Source organism: Lepisosteus oculatus, chromosome 16, assembly GCF_040954835.1.
Source record: "Lepisosteus oculatus isolate fLepOcu1 chromosome 16, fLepOcu1.hap2, whole genome shotgun sequence".
Taxonomy (NCBI): domain Eukaryota; kingdom Metazoa; phylum Chordata; class Actinopteri; order Semionotiformes; family Lepisosteidae; genus Lepisosteus; species Lepisosteus oculatus.
Window position 1 is genome coordinate 8,748,166 of NC_090711.1, and position 27,929 is coordinate 8,776,094.

General features: G+C 36.5%; 1 protein-coding gene across 2 annotated transcripts; it reads left to right on the plus strand.

Moving 5' to 3' along the window:
- Positions 1-27,899, plus strand: LOC102691565 (ataxin-1). 2 transcript variants are annotated; one of them, XM_006639556.3, is made up of 3 exons: positions 1-141; positions 20,393-22,047; positions 26,463-27,899. In XM_006639556.3, exons 2-3 carry the CDS (start codon positions 20,548-20,550, stop codon positions 26,913-26,915), a joined length of 1,953 nt encoding a protein of 650 aa, XP_006639619.2. In that variant the 5' UTR covers positions 1-141; positions 20,393-20,547; the 3' UTR covers positions 26,916-27,899. The 2 variants fall into 2 exon arrangements, with proteins under 2 accessions (XP_006639619.2, XP_015220403.2); XM_015364917.2 differs by lacking the exon at positions 1-141 and adding an exon at positions 16,158-16,388.
- The last annotated feature ends 30 nt before the right edge of the window (positions 27,900-27,929 follow it).

The following is a 27,929-nucleotide window of genomic DNA, read 5'->3' on the forward strand; positions in this document are numbered from 1 at the left end:
AGAGGGTGAGCAAGCTAGAGAGAGAGAGAGAGGGAGGCTAACTGTATCAAAGCTGGATGTGCCTATTTGCACTGCTCTTGCCCATTCAAATGAAGACGAACGTCCTTCCTTACCACAAGAAAACAGGGCGCAACAGAAAGAGTAAGTGGCTGGTGTTTCTATACTCCTTTATTTTAACATGAACTTGTGTGTCTGTGTTCAGGCTCTTTGAATAGAAACAGAAAGTTCTCTTATGGGTGAGTTTGGAAAAAAACAAAAATTATTATATTATTCACGCTGCATTTGCATGACCTGAGCAGATAAAAGGTGTATACAGTATTCGCAAGTACAGGTTGAAGCAAGTGCGGGATTCTGATTACTAGTACATTCCAGTATCAGAATAGTGGTCAAAACATAGGAGGGCAAATAATTACTGCTTCCAGCCTGACTTACTAGTAACTACTCCTCTCCAAACAACAGGTTGGAGCTGAAGCTCCCCAAACTGATTGGTCAGTTTGAATGTCCACTGCTTCCCTTTGCCCACTTTTAATTGGGACTGTTTTAGCCCACTAAATGCACTCTTTCTCTGTATTGATCTCTGTCAAGCTCTGACCCTCAACACAACAAAACAGATAAAGCTCACTTTTAGGCAAATCTGTTTATCTCTTCAAAGTGAACATGTGGAATTGTGTTTCCTTTACTTAATCTCGTTCACACTTCTATTCCTGCTATGATACAAGAGTCAAGTGTGGAAAGCTGCTTAAGGATTTTTTTTTATTAGTGGATTTCCGATACTCTTGAGTATGGGAGTGAGTGTACAGCAGAGATTTTTAAATAGTTTACATAATTTAAATAAGTTACACTACAAAACTCACGTCTGAAATGTATTTCAAGGTGTGCCTATAAAATGTATGATTTGTCGTAGTTTAGAATTAAATTAAAGAAAGAATTAAAACCAGCATACAAGAATAATCTGCTCATGACTCAATCTATCCTAAATACTTGTATTTTAAATATGCATGTCTTATTTATAGTTAAATAGAATAAATATACCATTCAGTCTAGGCCTTCAAAAGCAATATTACTATTTGCAAAGCTGAATTTATCAATAACCCACTTTTCACATCATATTTAAAAACTAGTCTGATCTAGTCATTTAGTTAGTGGTTTCCGTTCTACTTGTTCAGGTTGATTTCCTTGTTTTGGTGTTTTCATTCAAGGTACAATCTGATCCTTCACTGTGAAGTCATCTCTGCACTGTAATAAGGTGTGAGTGAAGTGGTACATAATACTTGTGATACCATAGAATCCTGGATATCTTAGTCATATCAACCAGCAAACAGGAAAACACTGCATGAAGATGCACTGTGTTCCTTAATGTTGCCCTTTACTATTTGTTAGAATAAAATGCCTTGCATACTCTACTAAAACATATACAATAATACAGTTTACTGCACTTTGTATGATAATTCGTAACATATCTGCTTTTTATTGCTTTTATTTCTGTCTTTGGTGCAGTTCTGTCCCACCAATCGCCACATAACTTTTGCAGATTTACAAGTGGCAAATTAGATTTGTAAGAGGGTTAAGACAAAGTCTTCACAACACTTAATATTTTATTACCTTTTTCAAGAGAGCATTCAGTAGTTTTTGTGTGGGAAAGCATAAACCAAGCCTGTGATCAAGCAAAAAAAGTATAAACTACGATAGTGGAGAAGGAAACACATAGATGAAAGACATCATGTGATTTTGTGAAATCAAATTTCAAATTTGTGAAAGGCCTTTCTGCATGGAAGCCACGTCAGCCCTTTTAAACTCAGATTCTGTACATTAAAATGTGTGTTAACATGAGGGTGCTGTGACTTTAAGAAATCTATTTTTACAGGAACACACTCATGCATAATGTACTGTGTGTAAATGAGTCAGTGGGTGTTGCTGGTTCACGTAAATCCTGCTGCTAGATGCAGGAGTTCAACAGGGACTGTTAAATCACTTCAGAGTACAGACAGATGGATTTCCTTTTGAAGTGCTTAATTGTTCCAGAACATTGTAAAGCACCAGTCTTACATTTCTCTGATTATTGCTTAATCAACTAAATTAAGCACCACTATGGGAAGGATATGGAAGACACCCATACAGATGATGACTTCTCAGTTAATCATACATGGTTATTTTTCATTTTATGTTGTGTTGTTTTATGCAATTTTCAAGACTACATAATGCATTTAGTGCTGCTGTAGCTGTAAATTTATCATATGTCTCTGTTCTCTATCATTTTAACCTTTTCTATCTCTGTGGTGCCACTGTGCTTTAGTGAACGTTGCTATGATTTTAACTTAGTGTTCTGCTTTTAGAAGCAGAAGAGAATGATCCCCATGATGTGACTTTCATGCGCAGAGCAGAGTTTGTTTAGCTTGTGTTTCAGATACGCTTCTGTCATAAATTGCAATACAATATGGAAAGGCTGATATCTCGTTCAGCTAAATATTACATAGTGCCTTTAGACTGCAGTTCAGTGCCGGAAAGATTGTATCCGGATTTGGTTCGTCTCTATAAATTCCCCCTAATAATGCTACCAGGCTTGCAAAAGAAAAGACCTGCACAGAGAACAAGAAAATAAATCTGTCAAAAAGCTCAGCTGAAGCACTTGCATAGTGAGCAACAAAGTGTGAATGATAGTCTTTTGTATAACTGAAATGAACAGTATTTTAAAAACATTAGAAATGTATAAAAGGAAAAGCATATCCATTGTGCAGTTCATCATGGGTGCTTGCCCTTGAAAAAGGCCTTAGGCAACTCTTTTTTCAATAGTATTACATAAATTCTCAGTTACATTAGGAAATATTCCATTCAGTTAGTCTCCAAAATTACACTCCCTGATGTGTGTGTGTGAATGAATCTGTGTCCTCCGATTGACTGGCGTCCTGTCTTGGGTGTGGCCCTGTCTTGTGCCTTTTAATGAGCTGTTAGAGTTTGGCTGACTCTGACCCCCTAAGGAGAAAGTGAAGTGAATGTCATTGGTTGGATGAAAAGACATTTCAATTTAAAAATTAAATTTCCACCATATTTAACAGGTGAGTTTCAAAGGGATTTTGCTCCACAGCAAGGTTCATTAGCCCACATAGAGACATACTGTACATATAACCAAAGGTAAGAGGAAATAAACCAGTAACGATTAATACAATTTAGCATACTTGTCCTGGTGTATGGAGTGTTAATTGGTGAATAACTTTGCTGGCATTTTAATTACTATGTGAAGTTAAAGTGAGAGAAGCAAACAGTATAGGCCTTAAAGATCACTGAGCCATAGCAGGCAGCACAATCACACATGGTCTCACAGCTTTGATGTGATAGCCCCTGATTTAGAGCTTAGAAATGTAGAGTGACCTCCTGTAGCTCCTGTCACACTGCTCTATGCCACAGATTACACAGAGCCTTTTCAGTACCTCTCTGCTCCTGTCGATGGTTACTGTTTGCTCAGGCTACGTACTTCTTACTCTTGATTCACAGCCGGATTGGATTTCCAATTGATTTTATTTTAAGGTTTGGAAAAAAGACCTTCTGTCTGAGGTTGGTGTTGGCGACATATTTGCATTTTCCATTCCCCAGGAATGTTGCTCTTAACAACATTTTTTCCATTATCCTACTCAAGGCCTGGTCTTGTGCTATTGTTCAGGGCTTTGAAGCACTGTACATTTGTCAAAACGTTCCATTGCCAATTTCCATATTGTTAAGAATTCAAATATGAGGAAGCTAGTTTTGTCTGATTTCTCAGTAGTTATGAGTTTACTACAATAAATAATAATTAAATCATATAATAATTAAAAGCACACTGCTTTCAAATACTCCCAAACATGAAATACTAAATAACTATGGAGTTAATAACAAATGTTTAGGAGGGATAACAGCATCAGTTCAACTGGCCTTTGCTGTTCTAAACTGTGATAATTCCCGGTGTCATTTCCTCAACTATCAATAACATACATATACATCTTGACCTGTGCAGCTACCCCTCGGGCCACTCCTCTCTCTGTAGGAGGGTCTCAGGCTCCTCGTCCTACATCCAGGGGGCTGGTCTTCACCACATTTGCAGTGACTGAAGTATTGCACAGACATGTTTTCAAAACACTTAATTCTTGAGTGTTGCTCTTCGTATTTAATATTACTTAAATGTGTTTTTAGTATTTTACCTTTTTATTATGTATTTATTATAATATAGTTATTCTCTCTCCCTCTCTTGTTGGCCTCTCTGCCAAAAAAGGGTAAAATGCTAAAAATACAGCTTATTTACGATGACTTTATGAGTTTCCCAACAAAGGATTAATTAAAAACTGATTAAATTAAAAATTAATATTGCTAATACCACTTATAATGTCATGACTCACATTATTATATTGACAACCTTTTTTTTTTACAAACAATGCATTTGTTCCCTGGTATGCCATACTGCAACAATGATTATTCTGTGTACCTGATTACATGATTATTCTGATTATTTTATTATCTGTGCACCTTAATTTTCTTTTTTACTTTAAATAAGTATAATGCATTTTTATAATTCTTTTCATCCTTACAACTAATGGCGCTATAACAGCTAAATGTAAACAGTAAGGTAAATTCGTAATTAATAAAATAGAGTTGGCAATGACAAGTAAATACAGTTTAGCAGTGTGTATTACACTTTGATATACATAGCTCTTTGTGCCTGTTGGTTGTTACTTTTAACAAACCTAATATAGTTGAATTTTTGTGCTGCACAACCTGCTGTAAAAGTATAATGTAATTTCACTAAAACCGTTTTAAGCCCAATTTGTGCTCAGGACAGGCTTGATAGGAAACTTACCTGGATTGTAATAACAAAAGCATATTCATCCCAAATGACCCCAGAGCCTTTCACACAGAAGAAGAGACCCACTCCACCCACCAGCGAAGTGCAGCACCTATCTGTGTGACATGCTGCAGCCATTTTCAGCCAACAGCCCCATTACAAAGCAGAGCAGGTGGTGCAGTTAGAAATTCCCCCACCCATAGAATTAATAAGTGAGAAATAGGATCTTTAATGGCCATGTAATCAGGACCTCATTTGAACATCTCCTTGGAAGGACTGAACTTCCCAGAGTACCCCTTTGTGCCCCATTACCACACTGGTGTATTGATTTGGACATCTCTGGTCCAAAGGGATTAGCATCACCTACTGGTCCACCAGCATCCCTTAATCATTTACAGCAACAACCCTGTTTTCCTTTAAGGTCTTCCGTCCCATCACTGAGAAGGCCTAACCTTGCTAAGTCTCTGAGGTCCAATAAAATCAGACTGCAAGCTGGTAATGATGTTGTTGTATATGCAATAGTGTGATTTGGCACAGTATTTTAACAAATTCTAAAAATCTAGAGCATCAGTTGATATCCTTCAAATTTCCCCATAGAGCGTATTCAATTCATCATCATCACATCACGTTTAATAACTGCTCTTCCAGTTCAGAGTCATGGTGGCTTGGAGCGGATCGCAGGAAGTACTGGGCACAAGGCAGGATACACCCTCGACAGGGATCCAGTCCATTACAAGTTCACTTACGGGTACATTTGCAGATGAATAGTTTTTATAACCCCTTTTGCCATGCACACTGCTTGGGACAGACTAGCACATATTTGCATAAGCTTTGGCCATGCCAGTATGTTGAAAATTTCTGGAGCTGTGTAGTCACTGTTCTTTCTCTTCTCACTGTCATTAACGAGGCTTGAAATCCACGGTTGCTACCACTTTTTGACTTCTTCTCATCTTGATCTCAGCCTTTTAACGAGAAGGATTATAATAGCTGGATTAACCACAGGCAGTAGCAAGTAGCTGTGTACAGACTGATCTGCTGATGCCAGTCCACATCTGCTTTACATTCATTTGTGGATATTGTCTGACAGAGAGGAGGACTGCACTGACTTTGCATTGGGTTAACATCAGCATCATCAGTTCCTGGACTGCTGCAGCCATATCAATTTGTTGCGACTATTCTATGAAAACAATGAATACAAAAATAATGCTGTTTGAAGGTTCTAATACATAGAACCTTTTTGACAATGATTCTCCGAACATCAGCATTTGAAACCTAATTAAACCATGCTATTTTGAAACTCGCATATATATGAAATCAGTTACATGTTAATTGACAATGACAATTATTGCATCCCTAAGGCCTTCTCAAAAGCCTGGTTAAAAAATAATAAACCATGTTAAGTTGCATTAAGTCAACACTATCTACAGTATTAAACACTTTTTACCTTCCCCATGCATATTGCAGAGACTACCACACCATTAGGGTGCTTCAGTGTCAGCTGAATTGATGACTGAACCTAGAGAAAATCTCAAATTATTTACAACACAATATTTGGTATTATTGCAAGAAAAATGCATTCAAGCCTAGAAAAAATCAAAATGGTTTAACAGAAAACATCAACTGAGTGATGTCCAAGATGGATCATTGTATTTATTGTTGAAATTTGTTGTTGAGAAGACACTTTGCCAGAGACAGAAAAGCATGGAAAGGCAAACCTCCCTTGATCTAAATCTATGCAAACATTTTTTTCTTTTTTGTAATTATAGAAATGACTCTTCCATAATAACACAAAATGCTTAATCCATGCATCCATCCATTTTCTAACTGCTCCTTTCAATTCAGGATCAAGAGGGAGCCAGGGCCTATCCTGGCAAGCAATAGGCACAGGGCGGGGTACACTCTGTATGAGATGCCAGTCCATTGCAGGGCATACAGACACAAGCACAGACACACACACTTGGGCCAACTTTCCCAGTAGCTAATCGACATACCAATACATGTTTGGACTGTGGGAGGAAACCAGAATTACCGGAGGAAACCTACATGACAACGTGGAGGACATACAAATAGCACCTCAGGTCCTAATTAAAACACCCAGGGCCCAAGCAGTGCAAGACTGTAATACTAACCACTGAGCCAAAATGCCACCCTCAAAATACATAATTAAACACTTTGTGAACTAGAGCTGTAGGTTAAAATATACACTATTGTAAATAGAATAGAGTCTTTTTTGCACTTCTTGACACATTGAAAAACAGTCAATTCAGTGGCATGATTACTAAATAACATGACTCAATATCTCTTCATTTTATTAACTATTGTTACTGTTGTCAGCAGTAGCAGTAGTATTAACTAAATAAATGAACAGGAAGGTACTATTATTACACAATGTTATTTTTACTCAGAAATAAATTGCTCATCTCATCGCATTCCTAAATATAGATATAGCCAGCTGCTGTTCCCCCTAAATAATTACTAAGAAATGAAGCGTATCCGAAGTGTTATTATGTATTGTTTTTTTATCAGTCATCAATAGCTTCAATTCAATTTCTTTGCCTTGTCTTCATCTGACTGATCTTTTTACTTGATGTCTAATTCAACACAAAATAATGAATAATATCAATAAATTTCACACTTACAAATTAATATTAATTTCACACTTTGACTAATGCCACGGTATATACTGCTAAACCATTTTGAACCCTTGCTAAACTTTACAAATTCTTTAGCATATGAAGTGATGTCAAAGACACTCCAATATTTAATGTAAACTACAAAACAATTTAAAGAATAGAACTAAGGAGTCAAAGGAGGTAAACTGCACTGTACGAAAACAAAGTGTGACAAATGCTAAAATTATATACAGGTACACGAAGTTTGAATGATGTATTGTGGACATTTTGAACAAAAATCCTGTTTTTTTTCACTTCTCTTACTATCCAGCTGAAAAAAAAGCTAATATCCAAATCGCCATGAAACAAATCTCTATTTTTGTTTTTAATGTAGAACCTGGTGTGCAGCACATAAAATCATTTTCTGTTCACATTTGTCCGTAAAGGAAAACAATCTGAAACATAAACCAGATATTGATTAGCCGTGTGTATTTAACCATTTGCCATCGTAGATACAGAAACACAGACACGTTAATGGAGGGGAGATTCTCAAATGTAAAAAAGCAGATGGGGGAGGAGAATCAGAGGAAATGAAAAGTGGAGCACAGTTCTCTGACTCACAGATGAGGGCATAATAAAACTACGTAAAAGATTCACATTTACCCAAATATATCTCTAATTGAGATAGTAATATGGTATATGGTAGTTCTGCAATATTAAAACACAAAAAATTGAAGTCACTGTAGTATGAATGACTGAGGAAGTGGTGTTTGTGGCACAGAGAAATTTACTTATGTGTAATTACTGGTGTAATATTTTTAACTGACTTGGTTTAAAATCCTTCTTACACAAGAACGCTACCCCTATTTATACCTTAATGGCTAACATTAGGCTTTTCTTTTTGCATTACACAGTGTATGGGATTTTCTCCGATCTCTGGTAACTGTACTAAGCCTGTTTTAGCCTCTACCAACCTTAAGGAGTTTAGGGGATTATCTGGCATTGTTTTTAAATAGTGTTTTTATCATTACAGCTGGTGGGCTCAAAGGAAGCAATCCATATAGGGTTATTACTTGTATTTCATGAAAACCCCAGAATCCCATTTAAAACCACATTACCATTGTGTGTTCAGTCTGCATGGGACGGAAAGTGATATCACAAGATGGAGGTGTTTCACAGCATTTAAAAGAAAAAGAAAATAGGAATGTGATCGCCTTTCATTTTCATCCTTTTTTTAAATTACTTATTCGATTACACATGTGGAGAAAAAAAAACACACAAACACAAAATCCACACAAATCCCAGGGCCCATGGGCTGTGAAACAGTTCCACACCGCCATGCCACCCCCATCTTCTTTAGTTAAATGAAAAATGTAGTGATCAACATAGATGCCATAAATAAACCTGCGTGTTTAGTACCAGCAGGAAGGTCATTTATTATATCACGATTTAGTCATCATGAGAACATTTACAAACAACGGGAGGTTATTCTGCCGAGCAATTTGATTCAGGGATCTCATGTAGCTGTTTCTTGAAAGAAGCCAGAATATCACAAAATGGCTGTGTAGCTTCTTCCAGATATTCACAAGCATTTGTACTCCTGTAGTTTCCACCTGTGTCACCTGGTTTATAGCTCTAGATACTATTAGTTGTAATAATATAAATTAACTGCATTTGAAATTAACGTATTTATTCAAACTCTGATTATAGTTTGTCATTCAGATAAAATTCTTCCAATTTATACTGAGTGAAGCTTTTTTCATGAAACTCTTTCTGCGTACCTCAGGAAAGAAGCGTTCAATAATTTAAGTTGCAAAAGCTTTTCATATCTCTTTTGAGTTTGTAAATTCGATTTGGCTAAGAGTACTCTTCTTAAGTTGTGAATTCTTATTGTTACCAAAATGGACATATTAATTTTGAATTATTTGGATTCATATAGCTGTCTAAGTATGGAAAATACTCATTGTCTTTTGAATGCCCTAAAGAGGGCACCAATGGCCTAGTGTTAGTACAGTAAATCGGCTCAGCAACATGCCCAAGCCCCTGTTATGTTAATTGTTCTTTATTTCCACCATACAGAAGCTACATATTTCTCTTTTCTAGAGGTTTACAATACATTTTTAGCAGCTGCAATTAACCAGATTTTGGGATTTTGGTGGTAGGATGGGCAATAAATAATTAACTTGTATTTCCTGCTCAGTTGTACTTTAATCAGTGCAACTGTATCTTGAATTTTGCTCTTTGTTCTGACCAGTGCCTTATATTAAGTACTTTTGAAGCAAAGTCAGCGGCGATTTGTAGAAGGTTTTGTATCATTACAAAGGTCTTACCTAATTCATACTGTTTCTCTCTTTCTCTCTGGTTAAATGAATTGTTTTTCCAGGTTCAAACACTTGAAATATGGAAATACACAAGTACATAGATGCCATTTCTCAGGAGAATCAAGTCACCCTGCCTGTAGCCATGAGTTATACCATACCAGGTTACTGAAACATTCCAGACCCAATTTTAATAGTTACCAAAACCAGGTTCCTAATATACAATTTGAACATTGTATGCTACAGCAATATCAATAATAATACATAAAATAATTTAATTGCTTAATAATTATTTACATATGACACTACAAGATGAATTGGATGACAAATCACAAATGTTTTCCATTTCCAGTTTAGTTTTAAAATGAATGCTGTGTGCAACTTTCTGCAATGGGTCTTAAGCCCAACCACAGTTAATACAAAGAAAACAAATCCAAAAATTGCAACCCTCATTCAAAAGGATATCCAGACAAATGGACGCCCAGCCAAGTGAGATGCTGACAGACAGAGTGTCAATTGACCCACACAGACAAGCACCAACAGCCACTTGCAGGAGATGGGTCATAGATTAGCGATAACCACTTCCACTCAGTTATCCAAAAGCTACATGTGAACACTTGCATAACCTTTACCGGTCAGAATGTAACAGAGGAATCCTGCACCTGCGCATCTAAGCAAACATCACTTGCAGATTTTTGCCCTTCGCTTGGTCTCTTCCAGTTTCCTAAAATTACCGTGATCCTTTCTGAGCTGTGTGAAAAGCACGTATGCAGGTTTTGAGTTATCACTAGCAATTCCAAACAAAGCCTAAATAAGGTTAATGGGTGACAAACTACATAGGCATAAATTAATAAAAATGAAACTGTTTTTGTGTTATTCTTTAGGTTTATAAGGGCACACAGATACTCCTCAATGTACTGTATGCAAGATCATAGTCCATTCATATACTGTAGCTCCTTCACCAGTTCCATCATTATAACACTTAACATAATTCCTTATGAGTCTGTAATGCAATTTATCCAGTTTTAGATAAAAGTAGTTCGTGATGCTTTTATTCTATTACTTGCAGTGTTAATTACAACAGCCTGATAAACACCTCACCTTTACAAAAAGATATGGAAAGGATTTGTGAGCAACCATCCGCTCCTGCACAGCAGAGTCAACACTGGGCGCCTTCAACCTGGGGCAGTGCTGTAAAACACTTGTTCAACCTGTGAAAAGATTGCAGTGGTGAATGGCTAAAGCACAGCCTCTCACTGCAACATGACAGCTGCCGTGAGGGCAGGGAGTGAAGAGGACAAGGGAGCACTGAACAATTATGCCTCAGTGCCTGCAGGACGCACAGACGTCTCGGAATTTTTAAGATGCTTCAGTATTTTCAAGGAGGCGGTGCAAACCCTTAGTTAGATCTAAGATGGTAAAGACCTAACTGAGGATATTCTTAAATTTTATAGCTTCTAATTAATAGTTGTTTTTCTTGAAGTTTAATTGTTAAATATGGAGATTTAAACACTCTTAAATAGCCTTTTTTTAAATACATATGTCTGAGTAATTTTCTTTATAAGGTATACACAGAATATGTATCCCTATGAAGAACGTACATTGTATATGCACTATTATAACTATTATTCATATTTCAAATAATTGAATATCAGTATCATAAACTTAAAACCAAACACATTTTGCCTTGATCTGCAAAATGAAAGCTGAGCCTACACAGGCAATTATCTACTGAGCCACAAATGGTGGTGTTACTCTGTTGAAAGTTTCAAGGACTGAGGTCCTGTGTATTTGTCCTGCAGCTTCAGAACATACAGACAGATCTTCAGTAGTACACTGCCTTTTTTTGCACATGATTATTAAGTACAGTACAAGCAGTTCTGATTTCATTTCTGTAAATCCTTGATGCCGTTTCTTTTTTGTTTTTTGGTGATCATTGTGATACCAACAGTTTGAAGGTACATATTAGTTTAATCTAATTCTAATAGAACCTGAGTTCTTGGTTCTTGACACTTAGAAACGTTAAGAACAGCTCAGAGAGCTGAGTCTTCTGGAGAAGTAAAGTCATCAACAGGAGAGCATGACTGAATGTTTTCAATGTATTTTATAGAACATGAGCATTTTTCTACATCCAATTCTGTCATCCTAAATAAATGAACCATCCTCCTTTTCATATAAATACTGTCTACGATTTCCTGTTGAATTTAATTACTGTATCATTTAATTGTTGTTTTTGTACTTATGAAAGTATTTTTGTGGTACATTTTGAACATTAAAATAATTTCTGTATATACATTGTGTTCGGTATTACATATTTGTTATTTCTTCTCAAATTTCTTTTAATTAATTTCTTATATAAATGTAAATTTGCTGTTTTCATTATTTTGAAATAATTTTAGTCTTAATTTTAAGGACAGCTTTTTTTATTTCTGTAATATAACCATATAACAATTAAAATTTTAAAAAAACAGTGATCTGATATCAAAGGACTGTTTTTTTACCAAGATATCAACGTTTAATCCTTACACTATCATCATATTTAATTTTAATGACATTGTTTTCATTGAATTATTTTCTATTTTCTTATTTTATGAATTGCCTATAAATGGCTTCAAAGCCTAATTAAAGTACTGACTTGTAGGATAATGTTTGGCATACTGTCTAGGCATTAAATAAATTAAACAGCAACTTATTCAAATGGCTAAACTTTTGAAAATATAAAAAGCCACCATTATATTTAAATTAGACCACAAGTGTCTAAATTGCACCAGAACATTGACCTTTTCCCTGTTTTATTTATTCTATATGAAATATCTGTGCTGTTTATAGAATAAATAGTTGGAATGCAACTGCTTTCCAACAAGGATTAGTAGTAGTACTATTGAAATTTATTAAGATTTAAACATGTTAAATATTTGGAATAAGTGCTTCTCTTCAAAGTAACTGAAAGTCTGCTATTAGTATATGTACAGTACTCAACAGAGTAGCATCACAGCTTTAAAAAAAATAAGTTGAAATGGACAATGAACTTTTATGTTGTCTGTAAACAAGAATCCTTAAAAAAATTGTTTTTATAGTACTTTCTGGGTGGAAAAAATAAAATAAATAATAAATAAAATTCAACATGGCGATCACATAAACTTAAATGTTGTTTTAGTTTTGTTTTTCAGATATATATATATATTAATTGAAATGGAGATCTGTTATTAATTCCATAGTCTCGTCTGCAACATGTTTCTGTGCACTATTCAATATGGTAATTACGCATATATGAAGGACTGGGTTATAGTAAAGTGCAGTAATAAACATGACAAAAAAGGCATTATCTTCAGATTATTTAAACATATGTAAAGCACTCAACTTTGTCCCATTCTGTAAGAACTGTATTACTATCACAACCAGAACATTCAGACTGTTTCAAAATGAGAAGAAAAAACACATTTTCTTTTCACAATTGTGTGAAGACAATATCAGGTATTCATTATTTTACATAAGCAACTGTGAAAGATGACTCCCCTGAATTTTAATTTTAAATTATTTCCTGTTTTTCACTTTTTTAGATAAATTTCAGGGTGAGGGTGCTTCTCAGACTCTTCATGCTCACAGAAAACATCCACTGCACATGCATATAGATTTCTGAGGTTGTGAGATGTTGATAACTACAGGCATTTAGTCAATAAACCAATTCAGCAACAATAAAGTCCAGGGATGGACAGAGGAGATATCTGGAAATTGAAGATTATTTTTCAATAGATCAAGAATGAGATATTTTTAAATGGCAAAAAATAGTAAAATAAGACAAATATGCATGTGGAATTGTCATTACTCTGTAATATATTCAAATTACTGTATTTATTTATTATTTTGATTTCCAGACAAAACCAAATAACTGAAATATATATATATATGACGATAAATTCTGCTGTGTCTTTGCTTTATTACTGGTGCTGGGAATACTTAAGAAAATAAATGACTAAAAAGAATTGCAAGCGGAAATATAATTCAGCATATCAAGACAGAATCATTTCTTCATTCCTTTTTGATGATAGATTTCTGGAGCTCTTCCATTGAAGATCAATCTAAACATTTATCTGAGCTTCACACTCACGTTTCTTTTCTCCCTAATTAATTGAGCTGTGATAGACGACTTTGGTGCACCATTCTGCACATGCATATGTCTGCTTGAAAAAATACTTATGCATTCAAGTGTTTTCATATTCCTAATAGTCAGCACTCATAAAGCTTGAAAGCGAAGATAACAGTAAAGATAACTGGCTGCTTCATCTTTTAATGGTGCTGTTTTATATACTTGATTGTTTTTCATTCCTTTCCATAATGCATTTTTATTGTTTAACCCTTTATTTGGCATACCCTTCAATAATTATAAGTTGTGACTACTTCAGTCTATGTTACCAAAGAACTAGATTCATTGTCTGTGCTTTTTATTAATAATTCAGAAACAGTGTTTCCTTTATACATCATTTGATGGATGGTTGATCTGAACTTATATAAATATACTGTACATAAAATGCTGTTATGTTTGGTTGGCTTAGTATTATTTTTCGATTTTGTCAGCTGGTTTAGGCCACCACTGTCTTCACTGTCACTTGTCTTTTCTCAGTGTGGTTTAGAGTTGGTATGTTACTATTCTCTTCTTTGTTCACTTTATGTGTTTGCTTTTAAAAAAGTTCTCAATTATGTTATGATCCTTCCCAATTTGAGTGTAACGACAAGATTTTTAAAACTTTAAGAAATGTCATAACTTTTTTCTGCTGTCATTTCTTTACCTTTGGATCCTAACTAAAGTCACACTTTAAGTCTCATTGCAACAAAAAAGTGAAAAACATCAGTAATATTTCATTACTAAAAGAAAAGAAGAATAAAAAAATGTCAACACAACATTTTAGTCCCTATGTTGGATAAAAACTCACAATAATTTGTCACTGGTAAAGCTATTGCATCTACCAACGATTTTTTTTAAATACAAAATTAAATCTTATCCTGAAATAGTGCATAAATGGAAAAAAACCTATAATGTCTGCTTGTAAAACTGAACTGACTTCAACCCAAAACACTGAACAGTGCTAAAAAGGCAGTTTACATGCAACTATTTTTCAATATTGATATAGCACAAAGTATGTTTAAAACTCAGGTTTGCTGGATGTGTCTTACTAGAAGAAAAGCTAAATGCACTAACACGACTCTCAAGGTTCATCTGGCCTTGACTCTAATGAACAATTTGTCTAACTTACAACCACAAAACCGTAGTGCAGTTTCCACAGCGTGCTCTCAATGCAAGGCAAGATGTGGATATGCATCGTGCCAGTAGATATTTTACATGCTTCATATTATATCACTTATGCATTACACAGCTGTGTTCGGAATCACATTCATTTAAGGATTCAAATTAGCATTATATTGATTTACAGAAGCACACTAATTTCACACACACAACACGCTCTGCTGTTGACTCTCAGATCTACCGGTAGTTATAAAATTAGCCATTTTTGAATCCTCCCAGCAAACCCACTGGTATAACGGCCCCACCCCCAAAATATTACTTAGTATTATTTCTATGTGTGATGTTTTTCTTTCTGTCTGTATAATAAACCTAAGACATATACCATGTAAAAAGAATGTCTGTGTTCTGGAGACATGAGTCTAGAGACTCTGGACAGCAATGGACCTCTACAGAACTGGGTGTGAATATTTGAAGGAGGGAGATTTCGCTGAAGATAAAAAGCATAATCAGACCAAGCAGTAAACAACACAAAAAAAGCAAGTGGGTGAGACAGCGGTGGGCTTTATACTGAGAAAAGAAACATGCAGAAATTTCAAAAAGGTTAACTTGTTCAAGCTCAGCAAGCCTGTCTCTGTCTTGTCTCATACATCACAGCGTTAAGACTTTTTACAGAAGCTCATATCCTGTAATCTGAAAAAAAAAATCATTTTTTGTGATTGCTTGTGTTTAATGTTTTTCTAAAGTGCATCGTTTATTAATATAACGTGCTAAAAAGGCCATCGAGATAAGGCCGACTGAAAACACACTACCCCAGAATGACATGGCGAGTCTCATGAGTGCTGTGAAGTTTGGGTTTGAGTCAGCAGGTAGAGGCTGGGGGATGGTGTGGGCTGAGTCTGGTTTCAGCAGCACTCTGTGTTCATATGGCTCATAACTTCATTGTCTCCATGACATGTGGAAGCCTGCAGCCTTTTTTTTAAAAGTACTTTTAATTTATATATATATATCTGTGCCTCCCCTTGGCCGTGCTGCCCTTTCTAAGTGAGTAATGGCGAGTGGGTGTTAGCAACCGGCCTGGTATTGTGGCGATGTGGAGCTGACGTGGTCCTGATGGCATGGTAAATTACTTGCAATTACTCACTTCCTAGGACATGTGTGCAAGCTCGAGTCAGATCTGTAGGTAGAGTACAGACACAAACTTTCACTCATAGCTAGGGGTTACTTTACATTGTTGGTCAACGTTTTATAGACAGTAGATTTAATTTTACATGAATTTGCATGCATGCACAAGTCGCAATAAGGGGGCTTGTCTTTTAAGTGGACATCATGCATGTGTGTGTGATTCAACTCTGACCATGTGGAATAAAATGTGAAGACTTCAAAGGACTAGACCGAGATCTTGAGCAAAGGTCAGTCATTAACAATTGAAGATATTGCTATGAGCCCTGGAATCTTGTAAATTCCATGTAAAATAACCTGAGCAGTTTGCTTTGTATAATACTTGAACTCCTCAACTCAGAAAAGCTGTTACATTTGTGTATATGTATATGTATATGTATATGTATATGTATATGTATATGTATATGTATATGTATATGTTTATGAATGGAACCTAAGAACTTTATTGGTAATTCTCAAGAGTGCAGTGTTACGAAAAACACCTGGAGGGAGGGGCACACACAATGTGTCACACAATTGTAAGATAGAACATTTTTAGTTTTAGCAGATTTGGAACACAATTGTTATCTGATCATTTAATTGATTTATTTGTTCCTCTTGCTGTTTTTGTTTGGTAACCCAATAAAGATAAATGTATGATAAAGATTTTATCGTGGCTGGATTTACTGGTGCTCATTTATATTTTTTTAAATTAAGAGTTTGTTTACCTTACATTCTTAACTACTTATGATACCAGAGGCATTTTTAGTTAGGTGACTGAGACTGGAAAAGTAAGTACTATATAGAACCTACAACTAAGAAGCTGCTTCTACTTCTAGATTTTTGCTTTAGTTAAACAGTAAATTGCTAGGTACAATGCGCAATGCTTTAAATGTAGTTTATTATTTTCATAAAAGCTCAAAGAGAGGTTTCATTCTTTTTCTCAAAAAGAATGCAGGCTTTGCTTTTCTTTCTTTGATATAATCATGTGCAGAAACTGAATGTAAGTGAATTCAAGTGAATGCAAGTATTTGCTCTTTAATTATTATATGCTTATCAGCATACTTCACAGAGCTAATTAATTAGTTACCACTGTTTCTACATTATTTGAAGTAAGTCTTAGGAAGTCAAGGTCAATGACATACCAAGTGCGAAACCAGTTACTTTCCTGCATTTAAGAAATATGATCATTTTAAAAAGAATAAACAACAAAGGTGTTTTTGGTTTGTTGTGTATTCTTTGAAGGATATTTATGATGCAAGCTAACAGTAAATGTGTTTCTGATCACAACACAACCATCACAGTCATTACAGTAATGTTGCTTTGTCTTTTGCAAAATGTGTTTCTTAAAAAATCTGTGTCACAGCAATCCTAAGTTGTTTCTAGTGATTGTGCAGAAGTATTTGTTAGTAAAATACTTTGAGTTGTGCTGACAAAATGATTAGACGTTCTGCTCTTTATTTTTAAGAAAATTGAAAATCCATTACATTAGTCTGTAGGAGCTGTTTATGATTTCGTGTTTGAACATGTATTAAAGTAGGCTCTCTGTTCCTAGAAATAATTGCTGTATGAGTGCAAAGATCCCTACCCTGCTTATGGTTTCCTCACAGATAATAGCTACAGAAATAGCAAGCATATAGGAACAATTATACAGTAATACACCAGAATCTGCTCTGTAACAGCCATTCTAAATTGATGCTATTCATCGTTAATGGTCTTTCTGTTGCAATCAACGTTAATGGTCTTTCTGTTGCAAAACGAATAGATTCCTATGTGTAGATAGATTTCTATGTGTAAAAAGATTAATAATTGAATGGATTTCGCTGAGTAAGGAGCATTGCAAAGTGTCTTTGTGCCTCACAGTAACTAGTAGTTTAACTACTAACTAGTAGACCTTTTGGAATCGTCACATCAGCTGTAGGTACACTACAGTGGAAGTTTCAATGTAATAAGTTGTGTTAACTGTAATGATTATTTTATGTAACCTCTTGTTTGGAGGGACAATATACCACTTTCACTTTTATCATTCTCATTTAATTTGGTTTTGAAACTTATTGTACAATACTAGCTAAAACAATTCAGAGGACAAATATAGGGTGGATTAAATAAATCTGTATAATTGTTAAAAAAATATTTTTATTGATTATTTTAAATTGAGAAAGCCTTTTTAAGCTCATCGTTAAAAAGAATACTTGCATTTCAAATCCTTCTTGCTCCTCCATTACATCTTTTCAGTGTAACAGTTGCCTTTCTGTGCTAATGCTAATTTTTAAGCCAAGCTTCCAATCAGAATGAAGTATGAGTATTTAGTGTGATGAAAACAGTCGTACTGGCACTATGAAAAACCATGATTTCATTGTATGAAAAGCTGAATTATTTTTGGAGAGGAAAACCCCCTTGAATACATTTCCACTAAACAGTTAAAACAGTTTTACCGTTACAAAAATGTGAAAATCTCTTCATCAAGTGTGTCTCACTTAATGCGAGGTAAACGTTCCATTGTCAGGTACTTTTCACAGGGATTTTCTTTCTTTTTAAAAAATTCTAATAACAGAGCTTCAATCTATCATATGATCCTGGGAAGTTTTGTTTCAAGAAAAACACAACTTTCAGCTAAATGAACTCATTCCGAAGTCTGAAGTGATCAGAACGTAAATGTTCCTTTACATAGCTGGAGTAATCAAGCATTACTGGTGTCTATAATTATTTCTTTATACTTTGCAAATGCTTTAGGTGTTTTGTATTAGTACTGTGTGTATTTTGTTGTCACTGTCTCCATGCTTCTTATAAATAATGAAGCATACTAAAGTTGGTTTAAAATAAAAAAGGCTTTTCATACAGGATGAAAAGTACACTGTATTTTTTCCTGATCTCCTTGTATCTAAAAAAAGAAATAAGTAGCTGAATTGCCCAATCATGCAATAGTTTTCTGCCATGGGCTAATGTCCACCTGGGGTCAGGCAAACTAGAATGCTCCTCATGCCACCATTACCAGCTTTCCAGGCATGATTAACAATGGCATGAACCCAAAGAATACAAGATTTCAAGCTGGGAACCCTGGGTTAATTAGGCATCAAGGGAGACCTTCATGAGTCCAGACAAGTGTACAATGAACACCTACTGCTGTTCTGACAGTACAGACAATGGATCTGTTAACCTGAAGTTCTGCTTTAACTATTTTATAAATAATGGTGGCATTAGTTTTAATAATTACAGACTTCAATCTGGTTTCGGAGATACATCATGTGTTATTATTGAAATGGGTTTCTTAACAGTGGGTTTTCCATCCCAGAAAACTTTACAGCTTGCTCTAGAATCAAGCAAGCTGTTCACTTCTACCAAGAACTGTTCACTTCTACCTTATAAAGGTATCTAGTACAAAAGCTGCTTGATATATTTGATGCATTGCTTGCCTTGCAAAGCACTAAGGAAATATAAACAATCAAGAAGAGAGAGAAACGCAAGCCAGAGTTAATAAAAATGATCCGGCCATTCTCAAAACTGTACATATTGTGGTTTAATTATAGTCCTAAAGTCAAGTCAGTTTCAATCAGGGAATATTTTGGATTTTTGTGAAAAAATTGTCTCCGGCCTCCCTGTATATACTTTGTTTCCATATTAGCCATTTCTTGCCCGTAAAAGTTTAAAAGTTTCCAGAATTCAGTGTGACTAAACTCGATATTCTTGAAGGAAAGAAAAGACGTTCCATGTTCCTCTCCGTAACACTTACATCAGCACCCCCCTACTTTAGTCCATATAAAATCAAGGGCAATTGAATGTGTTGAACAAGATATCATCTTTTCATCAAGAAGCCTGCCGTTCAGAAGTGGGTCATCTTACAAATATATCTTACAGGTATATTTACCAACTCAAAATGCTGTTTGGTCTCAAAAAGGTTATTTCTTATTATATAGTCTTTCTATCCACAGTACCTTGACTGCAGGCTGTTTGCAAAGTACCTTTATTTGTATTACAGAACGATTCCTGTAGTCGGACTACATTTAATCTTTTTCCAGCAGGTGTAGTTCTTTGTTGCCTTGTTTTTTCACGTGAAGTATGATGAAGAGTTTAAACTGGTCGGTTTTCCTATTAGTACTACAGCTATTAAGCAAAGTGGCTTTGAACCTTTCTATTTGTGTATTTAGAGAATACTTTAACCTTAAGAACAAAAACTTCTCACTGAGTATTTGTACTCTCTCAAACCCGGAAACCGGTTCTTTATTAGTAATTTGGTTTTCTTATTATTTCTGTACAGGTGAGTAGCCAATCAGTGCAGAGTGACCCTTGGCCAATCAGTGATGCTGTCCTACAGAACGAGCGTTTCTTTGAACCCTTGCTTCTCCGAAGAGGCCCATGTGACCTAAGCAGCCTGACCAGAAGGGGAGCACAGGCTTCTGCAAAGACGCCCAAATGACTTCAGCTCCAGATCGTGGCAAAGAATGCCTTCCGCCGAAGAAAAGGGAATTCCAAGCCTCGAGACAGAGCTCGTCTGAGCAGCACCCGAAGGATGACTTCAAGCAGCCTCCACCCTACAGAAACCGAACTGGGGGGAAACTAACAGACAGCAAAGAACCGGCCAAAGGACCTCTGCTGGCCTCACATTACAGTAAAGATCTGCTGCCACCACCTCCACCGCCACCACCTAAGTTTATACCGCCTGATTGGACGTTGCAGTGGCCTATCTCCTTTTTCTCCCAACAGCAAGACCGCTATAGCTCTAGCCAGGTTGGAGACAAGCTTAGCTCAAGCTCACCAACTTGGAGGGAGCAGTGTGCAAGGTCTGTGGACCCAGCCGACTCCAACCTCAATCACTTGAGATGGAAACACAAACCAGGTCAAGTGATGCTCCACCAAACCAGAGGACCTAGTTCATACCATTCTAGCTTTGTTGCAAGTACAAAGGATAATTGGGGATGCTTGAATCTGGGCAAGCAGACGTTAGGTCCCTCTGTCCTGTCACCTGGACCCCACTTCTCCCAGCAATCTGCTTATCCAAGAGATCGCATTCACGACAACAGGAAGTACTTTGCAGCAAAGGAGGTCAATGGCCTCGATGGGAGGGACAGCAGGCATGAGCACATCCGCAGGTCAATGCAGAGCCAAGAGTCTGACTACCACAGCAAGACGGAGTTCACGGTCTCTCACGGTGGCTATACCAATGGAAAGAGAAGACACCTGGGAGATCAGAAATGCCTGGCTGTGGTGTCAGCTAAAGACAGTCAGCCACTGGAAGTCCCTAAAGCACATTCCCCGCAGCAGGACAAGGACTCTTGCATCACAGTTAATACACTTTCAGGTGCAGCTACAGAAAAAAGGAGAGTCAATCACGAAGAACGGAATGCCTCCAGCTCCATGAACTCCATGGGCAGAGCTCAAATTTATTATGCCGTTCCGTCTCTGTATCCTGCTGCTCTGCAGGCACCGATAGCTTATCCAATTTACAGTCACCCTGGGCAGGTAATGGCTTTCGGACTGGAGACAGAAGCAGCACAGAAAATGGTGATCTCAGGACTCTCTCCCCTAGACAGGAATGTGGAAATGATGAGAAGGGGAAGATCGCTCAGCCACAGTTTGGATCACTCTTCTGGAGCGCCTATTGACTACTCTTGTTCCTCGCCGGCAGGGTCTCGTTCACAGTCTTCTGCCACAGCCACCTCCAAGCCCTCTCCCACTTCCTCTCCTGCTCCACTTTCACCCCTGGTCCTGACGCACTTCACGAAGGGGTCCCTCATTCAGCTGAGCACTGGCGAGCTGAAGAACGTGGAGGACCTACAAACGGACGATTTCCTGCGCTCTGCAGCTGTGAGCCCCGAGTTTCACCTGAGCTTCTGCACCATCCAGCACATCTCCCCCAGCCCCAGCCAGGGCTGTGCTCACCTTCAAGTGCTGCTAGGAGATCAGAAAGTACAGGTAGGCTTTGAGGGAGACCTGTGAGCTGTCATACTACAGTAAAACAGAAGAGAAATCTCTCTATTAGTATCTATGAAACATTTCAACGTTAAATTTATAACACTTGTTAGTAATGAAATAAAGGACTATATAATATAGCACTGGTTAGAAAAATAAAGGACACACAAACTCAGAATAAACAGTTGTAAAACACAGTTGAACAGCCAATATTTTCTCAATATGGCCCTCAACACTACTGAGATTAATTTTTGCCAAAATCTTGCATTCATATAAATCCCAGAGAAGGGAATTAAAACCAGGGGGTTTCCACTTTAATAGAGCTAAAGTGATTCAACGAGCAGACTAGTGAATATTTGATATCTCATTCTCTTATATTCACATTGCAGTGCACTCATCATAACAAAGTTCTAGTAAAACTTATTACCATAAGAGAAAACACTATATATAAAACTATATATAAATATTTAATATTGAAGGGTCAGGATGTTTCCATTTTAAATTTTGAGACAGTGTTACAGTGTTATTAGTTAAAATAACATTACGATAAACTCAATTTAATTAGCAGATTAGCATTACTAGAAACACCTACAGAACCATCTTCTGTTTAAAATCCTTATTTACAGAATGCATCTTGTTACCATAATGTAACTGTTAATACTTTCTGAGATTAAGATGTTCTTGGGTTTAATAAATAAAAAAATATCCACTATTTTTCATTTTGTTATTGCTGTGAATATAAGAGCTTTAGAGTTAGTAGACCTGACTACTTTAGACAAGTGAATTTTATTGTGCATCACCAAAACAGCTTACAAATGTTCCCCACTTGACTTTTAGACAGGTTGAATATCCTTCTATGCAAACAAGTATCTCAAACATACAAGAACAGAATTGAGTTAAGTATAACTTTTCACAAAAACATGTTACTTGTTAAATATATGCTTGTATATGTTGCTTCACGGTATTTTCTTAAAAATATAAGACGTTATGTATGCTGTGTCTGAAAACTTTATAGAGAAGCACTAGTGTTATATTCTACTGGTACTGGCAAAGCCTAAACTGGGAATTTGCCTTTTAATTCCCTAATAAAAATAATTTCTAATGAAAGAAAACATGACTGATGACTGACAGTATTTTATTTTAATAAAGTCAGTTAGGTTTTACCTTTTAAAACATATGGATATTATCAAGAACCTCTTTTTGTTTAGGAAGAATAAATGTTTGGGAACTAATAGATGACAGGTGTCTCTTGTTGGTCAGGTGTCTGTTGTTGGGTAATTAGGCACTAATATAGTAGCTGTGGACAGCCTATTCTCTTGTTTTTCTTTGGACTCACTTTGGAGTCTGTAGTAGAAAACCAAACAACTTCCAGAAAAGAAAGCATTTTGATGCTAAATGAAAAATCTTACTCTGTAATGGGTACTGGGTACTGGACATTCCAAAATTAACCATTTGGAATAAAGGCAGGGGGGGGAATCCACTTGTGTAAATACTAATCAGCCAAGAAAAACATTTCAGTTGATGGCAGGCAAATTATCAGAGATGTCAAGGAAACCCCTAATACAACAGGCAGTGACAGTATCAAAATCCCATTTTCAGAAGATTGAGACCATAAATTTACTGCATTACAGAACATGAACTCCGATCAACTCCGATCAACACCGAGAAAAAAACAGTTTCAAATTTGCTCAGAAGTAAAAAGAAAAGTTTTACTTCTAAAGTTTTACCGAGAGGTTTAAGCATAGTTTTATGGACAGATGAAGTCTCATACCAAAGTAATGAGAAAGAAATTGATGAAATTTCAGAATTATCAACTTATCTATGAAGCATGTCTTGAGCGTGCATAGCAGCCTTGCTCATCTTTATTGATGATTTACCCAAAGATGGTGGCATCAGAAAGAAAATTGAAGGTCACAGAAACATACTGCTTCTGTAGAAGAAAATGCTTCCATAGTTATTGGGAGGCACTTTACCATGCAGTATGACAATGACCTAAAACGGATATCAATTCAACTAAGGAATTCAGCAGGAGAAATGGGAAAATATTCAATTGGTCAAGTGAATCTCGAGATTTAAATCCAATTGAGCATGCATTTTACATTTTGAAGAAGTAAACAAAATCAGAACCCCCTAAGAAATAGAAAAAATGCATCAAAGCATCTCACACAGAGTTTGGTGAACTAAAGAAGCCAAGTTTTCATGCAGTTATTGCATCAAAGGGATGTGCAAATACTAACTTTTAAATTACAATTGATTTAAAGTGAATGGGTCCCAATACTAATGGTTGTTTGAAATCGCTGTTGAGCACAAAGGATATTTTTGTTTTGATGTGCTCAACTATATGCACGGAGTTATCCAAAACTCAAACATCATATTGTTCTTCATTCACCCGTTTTCAAACTGCTTTATCCAATTCAGCATTGTGGGGGAGCCAGAGCCTATCCCAGAAAGCAACAGGTGCAAGGCAGGATACACCCTGGATGGGACACCAGTCCATCACAGGGTACATACAGATACAAACACTCACACCAGAGCCTGGTTCCCAGAAGCCAAATATGTATGTTTTTGAACTGTGGAAGGAACCCAGAGCACCCACCTAAAACCCACACAAATAGGAGATAATGTATAAACTTTGTGTTGCTGGAATCCCTTGTCTGGAACTGAACCCAGGTCTCCAGAGTTAATTTAGCAATTTCTAGCTTGTCTACATCTAGATCAGATCTAGAACATTGATAAATGAAAATGTATAATTTTACATTTTATTATGTAATATTACAATATTACAGTATTACAATATTACAGATCAACAGTATATCTATCGGAACAAAATGTATGTCAGGTACACAGTGATCACATTTATTCATGTCTGTTAAATATGTTGAAAACAAGTTCTTTTTTGCAGTTTCACGAAGCCTCTGGAACTTTATTAAAGCTTCTGAAAGTCCCTTTTATTGCCACTGCATATCCAGTCAAAACCTGTAGTTATGTAGTAAGAGAATTTCCAAAATTCTGAGACTGAAAAAAATCTGAGGTTATGACTGGTCCAAATGGATTGGGACCATGTGTTGTGACGACAAAACAACAATTGCACTCTTTGGACAGGGACATACTGTAAGTGCCAAAATGATTTCCATGCCCTCTATGAGCAAAGGGAAAAGTGTTTTGGAACTGTTTTGTGTTTTTATTCTCCAGTATTGGTTGTCCTTGCTAGAATCGTGACAAATGGATGCTACAGCACCACAGGGTATTTGAGCCCCAATCCTTGCGCCTTCTGTTGAGAACCAAGAAGCTTGGTCACAAAAGAGCTTTCAAACACATTAACCACTCAAAGCGCATAGCAAAAATGGAAGCTTCAGACTTCAGTCCCATACGGGATTTGCAGTATAAACTGAAGCGGTGTGCAAACACAAGCCATTCTGCTGAATGGAGGAGAAAATTACGAATGCCCATTGCTAAGAGCCCAAACTCTTTGTGTGGTTAGACTAAAGGATGCACCTTCTCCCAGTTATCAAAGCCAAGAGAGGCTGCATGAAAAACCAATTGGCTGGATGTGAAATCTGACTATTATGCATCGGTAGGAGATACCTTAACCAACTGACAAATCCTTTATGCGGTGTAAATTACATTCAAAGCTGTGCATGACAACACAGTATATAACACACTACAATTAGTGGATTACTTTTTTTCTTATGTGCCATTCATGAACCTACATCAGTTGGATTTGGGCAGCAGTGTTGCTATTTGTTCACCGCTGGTCTTTAGATTATCTCTAAACTATTCATCCACAACTCTAGAGTGAATGTGCGCATCGTCTGGGAATGGCAATATAGTCACTTCGTGGTGCTGAAAAAAGGGAGGCTTTTAATATAGAAAGTGTCTTTACAGAAAGGACAGAGAAGTGGAACCTTGAGTACAACTTTCACCTGCCTGAAAAATCATTTAAACTCCTCTTATTCTTTCTTCTCATCAATTTAAATCATTTTTTAAACTCTTTGTAAATACCTCTATATAAGATCTCCTCAAACATAAAAGAAATAACAAATTAAATTAAACATTCTGTATTCACTAATTTTGTGTTTTATTTGAATGAGGTATTCAGCAGTAGCTTTGATAACTTGTAAAATCTTTGTAACCTTTGTAGCCTTTGTAAGCCTTTTATGCCTTTCTAACCTAAGCAAGGTTGGGCCCTGCTGATTTTGACTGAAGAATTTTTTTCTTAATACAATTAGTGAAGTGGGTTTATCCACATGATCAGCTGCGTAGTGGGGTCAACTGGTGCAGAGTGGTTGCAATGCGCCACTCAAGTGCGTGTTGCACTTCATTCACGGATGAAGTAGAACACCTCCTATATGTCCTACAATGACAAAACACCAAGAGATGCAAGCAGTTAATATATCTCGTGTTTGTTTTTCTTCCAGGAGTTGCTGAAAGTCTTAGTTGAATACCCATTCTTTGTCCGCAATCAAGGCTGGTCTTCCTGTTGCCCACAGAGAACACTCCAGCTCTATGGACTTTCCTGTCATCAGCTCATGGTTGGAGATGTCTGCCTCGTGCTCACACCTGCACCCACACCCTCACCTGTGCCATCCACAGACCATCAGGGCCAGACCAGTGGGAAGAACTTTGTCGTTCCGCCAAGCCGCCAGACAGACACTGCCCCACAGACCAGCACAGGGGCTGTGGAGAGAACGTCCAGGTCTGGAAATATGCCCCCTTCTTCTTCTACCCTGAGACTGACCACTGAGGACACAGTGACGTCGGACAAGCGTCAACAAAGCAGGAAAAGGCGATGGTCAGCCCCAGAGTTTGTTGGAGCTCACAGGACCCCTGTAGATTTACCTCACAGTTCCAAACACGGAAAGCAGCAGTAGCAATCAAGTACTGCCAAAGAACTGCCTCGTAAATGAGTGCTGTTGACTGTTCATTTCAAGAAGAAAAAGGAAGTTCTCAGGATTCAAGGTTGCAAGCAGCTCTATTCAGGCAGAAGCAAGTAAAATTATATAATCTTTTTTTTTTGTGCTCTGTAACAACAAGGGAACCAGATGCATCGTGTTTATGTTTTACCTGGGGAGTGTCTGGAATCAGAAGGGAAATTCTTTAAAGAAAGCGGAGACCTTTGCTAATACAATCAAACTAATTAATGTATGTGTTTCCATTTTTCCCCATAAATCACTGTCTCTTGCCCATAAAAATAGTTTACTGCAGGATTTTTCATTTTTGTTAACCTAAACTCAGTGATCCCTTTTTTAAGAAAAATAGTATAAACACAATATTCAGATCTAAATAATGATGTCAAATTGACAAACTGTTTCATTTATATGGAAAAGATGTAAATTGAATCAAGCAGACATTATTAATGAATTTGTCAAGCCTTTTCACTTCGTCCAATATCCTGCTTCACTAAGCATTATCCTCCAATTTGTTCTTAACATTTTTTCAGAAAGAATTACAAAACAACACTAATGGAAGTTATGTAACAGACAGGCACAGTTCATATGGATTATTCCGAGTTGCTCTGTGCAAAAGTCATTCCTAACTTGCTTTCTGGCACTCATTAGTGTTTCTACAGCATGTATTGAGATATATGGTGCTACTAACATGTTGGAACACAATGCTTTGTGAATTTTTTCCCATGTTCGTTTGTGTTTGTGTATGTGTTACAATGCAGGGAAAACAACAAAATAATTTAGATACGGGTATCCCTTATCCACCCAACTCTTTTAGTTTTTTGACTGAGAAAAGGTTTTTTTGTTTTATTTTCAAATGTTACAGCTATAAAATTGTATTTTTTAAATATTGGATCTGTAAAACATTGTTGGTTAGAAATAAAGAAAAGCTTTATAGATTTATAAGTATACAGGGCTGTTTTTGGTACTCAAAATTGG

What these genes read in the sequence shown, in the direction of transcription:
- LOC102691565 (XM_006639556.3), top strand. Translation starts at nt 20,548, where the DNA reads ATGACTTCAGCTCCAGATCGTGGCAAAGAATGCCTTCCGCCGAAGAAA. An exon ending in TAGGAGATCAGAAAGTACAG is followed by an intron (nt 22,048 to 26,462) that starts GTAGGCTTTGAG and finishes TTTTTCTTCCAG; the next exon opens with GAGTTGCTGAAAGTCTTAGT.